Genomic DNA, 8,886 nt, shown 5'->3' with positions numbered 1-8,886 from the left:
AAGGGGTGTGGTTAACGGAAACCTCAGGTTTACCAAGAACACAACCTGCTCGGAGCAGGTTTGAGATGCAGCGTAAATTGCCATGGCAGCATACCTCGGTTAAAACCTATCCACCTTTCGTAGTACGGGTTAATCGGGAATTTACGCCACACGTGATCAAGTTACTCTCGAAGTTACCCAGATAAGCCAGTAACCCCGCTTCGTAGTACAGGCCCCTGGTAGGCTACTGGTCGGTTTTCCATCAAGCTCCGTGACTGTGAACACCATTCATTTCAAAGGGAACTCTCACGGAGGTTTCCCATTTCTAATTGATGTATGGGTAGCTTATTAGCAGACACACGTAAAATACGAAGTTCTGAAGATGCTGTGTTTAGCTGGCGTGCGTCTGCGTCTGCCTCTGCCTCTTTCTGTCTTTATCCAGTAGCCTCCGTACTGACGAGAACGATGCTGCATTTCTTTTACCAAGAAAGGATTGTGTAGCTATTTCACGCCATGGAGCCTTACAGAAACGTCCAATCTGAAGTCGAATTGAGGAAGCCTATAAATTAGGATTATCCCCAATGTAGCACTACAGAAGCAAATCCTAATTAACTTTAGGAATCTTATCGTACTTCATTCTCTCTTAAATATTCGATCTCTAAAATGCTTTTCAACTTGTATGGCTGTTAGGCCTACTGGCGCACTCACCAGAGCCATCATTTCTCCAAAGAGAACCTCCTCACACACACTCACACACGCTTTGCACTGTTAAAAGCCCAAAGTGGCTTGTAGGCGGACTTGGCAACTCGTAGTGAAGCAAACAGGGGAGCTCAGGTGTCCCGTGAGGATAGTCTACGCGCATAGAGTTGTTTTCGTAACATCGGAAGCTTTGGTTGGCCGCCTCTGCGCTCGTTTTTGTTTAGTTCTACAAAGTCTTGAATATCGAAAGTATTCTTTACTAACACTTTTTCTGACCATAGCCTTTTAGTGCCAGCATGGATATCCTGGAGGGACTTCTTCAAATCCCTGGCACATCCTCTGCTCTGGTTGCTGTGTTCTTGTTGCTGTTTGTCTATCTTCACTTCTCTAGCGGAAGCAACGCGGGGAAAGGAGAGGAACCTCCTGGACCCAAACCACTGCCAATATTTGGCAACCTGCTGCTGCTGAATCCAAAGAAGCCCTATGAATCACTTTGTGAGGTTAGTAATGTTGCAATTGTGTAGCATAGTACTTATAGGCCCACAAGGTCTTCACATCAGTTGGTTAATGATATCCATGTCAGTGTGGTACTTGACATACATGCCACTAATATAAAATTAAAGTGTATGTTAGTAAATTTTAACTGATGCTTGTCGCTCTGCAGCTCTCCAAGAAGTATGGATCTGTCTTTACCATTCACCTTGGCCCTAAGAAAGTGATTGTCTTAGCAGGATACAAGACTGTTAAGCAAGCACTTGTGAACCATGCAGAGGAGTTTGGAGACAGAGATATCACCCCTATATTTTATGATCTCAACAGAGGCCATGGTAAAGTACAACAGCTTATGACCTCAACAGTTTTATGTGCATCAGTCTTTCTAGTAGACTTATAGGCTTTGGAATGAAATGAGTGAATTTCATCATCCATGAGTAGTTCACTGTATTGTAGTAGTAACACCGATATAAGATGTATAAGATATAACTGTAGTACAAAGACAAAAAAATACTGAGATCCCTGCAATGTTTGTGGCATTTCTACAACTTTATGGTGTGAAAAGGTCATGGTTGTGGCATTTCTACAACTTTATGGTGTGAAAAGGTCATGGTTGTGGTTATGCATTCACTAAAAGGCCTCTGTCTACCTTTGCTTTTGCCTGGCGCTGCAGCATTGTTTTCTGGTTGGTTAATGTCTCACTAGGCATATGTTCTATCTTTCATATGCACAAAACTAGTGAGTCCTTTCTTGTGATAAAGTCATGAAAATTTCATTTGAAAGTTTAGTCTGTTTAATCTTTTTTTTTTTTAAAGTATATTTTTTGGGCTTTTTATGCCTTTAATTAGATAGGATAGTGGAGATTGACAGGAAGTGAGTGGGAGAGAGTCGGGGTGGGATCGGGAAAGGACCCGGGTCGCCGGCGTACGGTGCAGGTGCCCCAGCCAGTTGCGCCACTGCTGGGGCCCGTCTTGTTTAATCTTTAACCTGTTTAATTTGTAGCTTATAATGCAGCTTTTCCATGATCATGATGCTGCACAGGTATCTTGTTCTCCAATGGGGAGAACTGGAAAGAGATGAGACGTTTTGCCCTCTCAAACTTGCGTGACTTTGGGATGGGCAAGAGGAGGAGTGAGGAGAAGATTATAGAAGAGGCTCGACACCTGATGGAAGTATTTGAAAAATTGCAGGGTAAGACTAAAACTAAATATTCACCATGCAATGTATGGCAGTGGTAAATTGCCTTTGCTGTACAATGAATAGATACATCATTCCTTTTAGGAGGTATTTTTCAATTAAGTGTTAGGGAATGTTTAAAGGGGATGTCGGCGATCTTAACCTCATACATTTTTTTTGTCACATTCAGCAATCTCCCTAGCCTGGCTAACACCAAACCTCATCTCATTGAGATGGGGTCTGGGAACTACATGTACATTTTCTCGTATTTGAAACGTGGTTTACGAATGCCCAGAGCCATTTATTGGGCGCTACGAATGTGCATCAAATGATGAAAGCAGCATGGGAAAACCCAGGCTACAATCTCCCTCCCTCTCACCATCTGCCTTTTCCGTGCACTGTAAAAAATGTCTAGTCAGTCAGGCTCCGAAAACTGGAAAACAAACAAAGAAAAATGAATCCCTGTGTGGAGTTTCTCTGGGAGTACTGAAGGGAGATGAGAGCTACCTCCCTCCCTGTAGTGTTTGTTTGGTCCTTGGTCAAAATATAATGTACATTGTTTTGGGAAAAAGCATCTGCTAATAAATTTAAATTTAAATCTAAACATAAATATAAAGAAACGCGATGCCTTGCGCATCGCTGACTGCGCCTTTAAATAAACATTCCTTTATGTCCAAATCTTCTTGTGTATTGCTCAGTGCAAATAATGATAATACAGAGGTATTACAGTTTTCTATTGTGAAAATAGGTGTTTGAAAATAAATAACAAATATATATATTTAAAAAAAAACCATTAAACTCTTATCAAGGACTTTTTGGTTTAAACTTTTCTGGTTTGCATTATTAAGGTGCAGCATTTGACACAGCCCAGCCAGTGAACTATGCTGTCTCCAATATCATCTCTGGTATCGTGTACGGCAGCAGATTTGAGTACGACGATCCCAAGTTTAAAGCTATGGTGGACCGAGCCAATGAGAACATTCGGCTTGTGGGCTCCCCATCTGTACAGGTATCTATGACGACAGATGACCGCAGTCTTCTGCTGCTTTCTCCCGTGCTCTCTAGAACAGTGGTTCTCAACCGATGTGCCGTGGAGTTTCGAGGAACCCAGTGCGGTTATACAGGCTTATGAATTATTAGGCTATAGGGCTATTTTTAAATGTGTCAATAGCACAGCTTCTCACTTAACCCTGGTGTACCGTTAACACCGGTGTGAAGGGAATGTTGGAAAATGAACGTTCTAAAGAATATCTGGGTTCATTCAAGGCTCTGGGTTCATTGAATTTAACATAGAATTTTAGAACCTTCAAATGTTGCAGATCGGAATCTTATGTTAGAATGTTCAAAAACCCACAGCCAAAAACCCAAACCCACAAGCTCAGTCAGCAGAAAAATATGGGCATACGAATTAACACCCCTGCATACTACTACATACATACGTAAGAATTAACACACTGTGACATACTTAATAATCAGAAACCATAAGTCGGTGTGGTTTGCCGTTTTGGTTTGGCCTAACCCCAATAAGGTTGAGAATCTCAGCTCAAGAACATTAGAAAAGTTGTCTCTCATTAAAGATCATTCAACTGAACTCGCTTATTCCTTGACCTTGGCTCTGGTGTCAGATCCCTGTATAACATCATGATGGCAAGCTGTCCTTGAACTCATCATTTAGTATGCTTTATTAAGATTGTTAATTTTTAATGGTATTTTGTGTGTTTCTTGTAGCTCTATAACTTATTTCCGTGGTTAAAACCGTGGCTGAAGGATGTCGTGCATGTCATGAAGAATGTTGGTGAGAATATTAAGGAGATGCAGGGCTATATCAGAACCCTGCAGGACACTCTAAACCCACAGGACAGCCGCGGCTTTGTCGACTCTTTCCTCATACGCCAGCAAAATACTGAGGTAAAGTCTCATCCATCTTTTCAAGTCAATCCTTCAGAGAGTTGATTAGGTCTGGTTGATTGTGATTTTCTATTAAAGGACAATTATGTGACTTGTGAATGTGAACAGAGTAAGCAGCACACTTACAGGACAACTCCGGTCTAAGAACAACCTTGTTATCATCTAAAAAATAGTCCCTAGGTTGTGCTTAGACCGGAGTTGTCCTTTTTAACTGTGCTGCTTATGGCCTTCACCACACACACAGAGGCTCCGCACACTCCACTATGTGATGTCTCTGAGTGCACTCCACTATGGGATGTCTCTGAGCGCTATGTGATGTCTCTGAGTGCAATCCACTATGTGATGTCTGAGTGCACTCCACTATGTGATGTCTCTGAGTGCACTCCACTATGTAATGTCTCTGAGTGCACTCCACTATGTGATGTCTCTGAGTGCACTCCACTATGTAATGTCTCTGAGTGCCCTCCACTGTGTGATGTCTCTGAGTGCACTCCACTATGTGATGTCTCTGAGTGCACTCCACTATGTGATGTCTCTGAGTGCACTCCACTATGTGATGTCTCTGAGTGCACTCCACTATGTGATGTCTCTGAGTGCCCTCCACTGTGTGATGTCTCTGAGTGCACTCCACTATGTAATGTCTCTGAGTGAACCTTTCAGAAATCAGGCTCCGCGCACTCCACTATGTGATGTGTCTGAGCGCTATGTGATGTCTCTGAGTGCCCTCCACTATGTGATGTCTCTGAGCACTATGTGATGTCTCTGAGCGCTATGTGATGTCTCTGAGCGCTATGTGATGTCTCTGAGCGCTATGTGATGAATCTGAGCACTATGTGATGTCTCTGAGTGCACTCCACTATGTAATGTCTCTGAGTGAACCTTTCAGAAATCAGGCTCCGCGCACTCCACTATGTGATGTCTCTGTGATGTCTCTGAGCGCCCTCCACTATGTAATGTCTCTGAGTGCACTCCACTATGTGATGTCTCTGAGCGCTATGTGATGTCTCTGAGCGCTATGTGATGTCTCTGAGCGCTATGTGATGTCTCTGAGCACTATGTGATGTCTCTGAGCACTATGTGATGTCTCTGAGTGCACTCCACTATGTGATGTCTCTGAGCGCTATGTGATGTCTCTGAGCGCTATGTGATGTCTCTGAGCACTATGTGATGTCTCTGAGCGCCCTCCACTATGTGATGTCTCTGAGCGCTATGTGATGTCTCTGAGCGCCCTCCACTATGTGATGTCTCTGAGCACTATGTGATGTCTCTGAGCACTATGTAATGTCTCTGCAGTGTTTCCTCTATGTTGATTTGGTAGTGGCGGCCCCCCATGGTTTAATTTTCTTCCCCCACGGTATCAGAAATGGGGCAGACGCACAATAGTCGCAGTTGCCTTTCAAAATTCATTGTGCAGACCTGTTGTAGATTCTCCAAATATACAGCTCAATCACAACTAAAAATAATGCCTCATTGTGTGTGAATAGAGGTGAATACATATAACTGTTTGTGTTGCAGCAAAGTGTCAGTTGTCACTGTGGGACGGGGGGGGGACATGGTTCGGACAGGCCTGCCCCCACTGCTTCAAAAAATCCTAGAGGAAACACTGCTCTGAGTGCCCTCCACTATGTGATGTCTCTGAGCACTATGTGATGTCTCTGAGTGCCCTCCACTCCACCTTTTTCAGAAATCAGGCCAAAACGACTCCCTCTTCCATGATGAGAACCTGGTCATCTGTTCGGCGAACCTGTTCGGAGCTGGCACGGACACCACAGGGACCACTCTGCGCTGGGGGCTGCTGCTCATGGCCAAGTACCCCCACATACAGGGTAAGAGGGGCACATCAAGTACCCCCACATACAGGGTAAGAGGGGCACATCAAGCCACACATACAGGGTAAGAGGGGCACATCAAGTACCCCCACATACAGGGTAAGAGGGGCACATCAAGCCCCACATACAGGGTAAGAGGGGCACTCTGCACCTGAGCTATTATAAAGTGAAATTTATATTTATTAAGTCTTTCAGATGAATTCCGTTTAGTTTCAAAAATGCATTAGTAGTATTAGATTTAATTTATGTTTTTTGCAGGATTGACAAGTTTTAGTTACTACACGTTTACGTCTTTCTCCCTGGTACAAGTTTTAGTTACTACACGTTTACGTCTTTCTCCCTGGTACAAGTTTTAGTTACTACACGTTTACGTCTTTCTCCCTGGTACAAGTTTTAGTTACTACACGTTTACGTCTCTCTGGTACAAATGCAGCCCGAGTCCAGGAGGAGCTTGACCGGGTAATCGGCGGCCGGCAGCCAATGGTGGAAGACAGGAAGAGCCTGCGCTACACGGACGCCGTGATCCACGAGATCCAGAGATTCGCCAACATCGTGCCTTTAAGTCTCCCTCACACCACCAGCTGTGATGTTCATTTCCAGGGATTCTTCATCAAGAAGGTGCAGCTCTGGGATCTTTGATGTTGTTGTTTGTGGTGTAATAAAGTACTTATAGATTAATTTATTTTTTACTTATAAATTATAAAGTACATATATATTAAGAAATTCTCCCTTATTAGCTCGTCCAAACTTGAAATGACCACCCAAAATAATGCTTATGTACGACTTCAAGGAATGATCATTTGATTGCATTTGTATGAATACAAAGCAACATGTAATGGTTCAAAATTGTGTGTCCAGAATTCTTAGTCAGAGGGTACAGTTAAATAAGATATCTACATTTGTCATCTGCTTCGATCATCTACAGTTCTAACTTCCTAAATATTAGTAATTCTATATCTCCCTGTTGGTGAGTAGTAATCCCTATGTTTTCTCTTCTCCTGTCCTTTCATCAGGGCACCACTGTGATTCCTCTGCTCACCTCCGTGTTGAGGGATGAATCTGAATGGGAAAAACCTGACACATTTCACCCAGAACACTTCCTGGACGACCAGGGCCAGTTTGTTAGGAGAGACGCTTTCCTTCCATTTTCTGCAGGTACACATTTTCAATGCCTGATCACATTTAGTTAAGCAACAATATTCTTTTTATTCTCTTTTTCTCTCTTCTTCTTTTTAATCATTTTTATGTTATATTTAATTATGATTGCATGTGGCCATGTGAAGTACACCTGTTGTTCCTACTAATCATAGTGAATATGTTCCTACTAATCATAGTGAAGTACACCTGTTGTTCCTACTAATCATAGTGGATACTGTATGTTCCGGGAGGCAAATCAAGAGACAAGCTCTCACAGCATGCCATAGCAAATTGCACTCATCGGCCGTTTGATTAGGTACACATTTCACGCTCGATGGTGTTTTAAGCCCCCAACGTCATCTTCCAGGCAGCGCTGCCACCATCGATTTAAAGGCACCTAATCCTAACCTTAGCCCATGCCTAACCGTAGCGCCTTCCAGGCAGCACTGCCTTGAAGACAGCGTTGGGGGATTAAAACACCAAGAAACACATTTCACTGGAGCACCAGAGAAGTTGGGAGCAAGCTCTCTGATGTGTGCATCACTGGTAATAACTAGCACATTGTTTTCTGACTACTTACTGTATGTGTGCTTTAACACAGCGAGACATTAAAGGAGTCCTTCCCCACAAACATTCACATACAATGTTATATTTTGACATAACTGTACAAGATGGGTAACTACAATGTTATGGCAACAATTGGAATTTCAGATCTCAGATTAACCTAGATAGATAGATAGATAGATACTTTATTGATCCCCAGGGGAAATTCAAGCTGGCATGGTTGGCTCTTGTACACTTGAAATAATCAGTTATCAGTTGTCAAAACAGTACAGGTACACTAAATGTCTTCCTACAACATCACCTTAATCATACTATTCCAACTTAAAAAACTGTCATGTCTGACTGGCAGTCTCTGCACGACATAGATTTAAGCTTGTGTAGGCACACTCAGAGAGTATTAGCTTCATACCCTCTGGATAGAGATCCTGTGGATAGTTTTGCTGAGATTCACAATAATTTGCAGAATTAAAGTATTTATTTTAGAGTATTTACAGATTTTGGCTTTATTGAATAATGGAATGTGTATGCATGCAAGGTACGGCATGCATAGCCTGTCCCTTCAGCTGTGTACATGTCCAAAATGAAAATGTGCTCGTTTTTTCTCTCTCTTTTCTCTCAGGTCGCAGGGCGTGTTTGGGCGAGAGTCTGGCCAGGATGGAACTCTTCCTCTTCTTCACGTCTCTTCTTCAACGCTTCCGTTTCACTCCTCCTCCCGGCGTCTCCGAGGACGAGCTGGCCCTCACAGCGGTTTTAGGAATCACCCTCAACCCATCTCCCCACAAGCTGTGTGCAGTGACTCGCTGCTGAGTTCTTCAATCACAGCCACGTGTAAAAAGCGAGTGTGTGAAAATGTGTTTGAATTAAGTTAGTTATTCTTCTTTCATGTTGCTTTCTTTCTTAACTTGATACCCCCAGTTTTGCTCTTCTAACCCCCCCCACCAGTTTTGCTCTTCTAACCCCCCCCCCCTTTTTTATCCTACTGTCTGTAAAACATGTTTAACAGAGTGGACCCCCCCCCCCTCCCTTTTTTATCCTACTGTCTGTAAAACATGTTTAACAGAGTGGACCCCCCCCCCCCCCTTTTTTATCCTACTGTCTGTAA

The 8,886-nt window shown here is 43.1% G+C and overlaps 1 protein-coding gene across 1 annotated transcript; it reads left to right on the top strand.

Annotated features, from left to right (window-relative positions):
- Window positions 1–974: 974 nt before the first annotated feature.
- On the top strand, window positions 975–8,618 carry LOC143103124 (cytochrome P450 2K1-like). Its single transcript, XM_076266915.1, has 9 exons — window positions 975–1,178; window positions 1,343–1,505; window positions 2,212–2,361; window positions 3,195–3,355; window positions 4,075–4,254; window positions 5,939–6,080; window positions 6,517–6,701; window positions 7,097–7,238; window positions 8,404–8,618. The coding sequence occupies exons 1-9, from the start codon at window positions 975–977 to the stop codon at window positions 8,589–8,591; spliced, it is 1,515 nt and encodes a 504-aa protein (XP_076123030.1). The 3' UTR covers window positions 8,592–8,618.
- The last annotated feature ends 268 nt before the right edge of the window (window positions 8,619–8,886 follow it).

The sequence above is a fragment of the Alosa pseudoharengus genome, unplaced genomic scaffold, assembly GCF_046254945.1.
Source record: "Alosa pseudoharengus isolate Yale_2024_CS ecotype anadromous, Long Island Sound unplaced genomic scaffold, YU_APseudo_1.1 YU_APseudo_1.1_scf_4, whole genome shotgun sequence".
NCBI classification, from domain to species: domain Eukaryota; kingdom Metazoa; phylum Chordata; class Actinopteri; order Clupeiformes; family Clupeidae; genus Alosa; species Alosa pseudoharengus.
The sequence above is the reverse complement of the archived record's forward strand: the minus strand, read 5'-3'. Positions and strand labels throughout refer to the sequence as shown.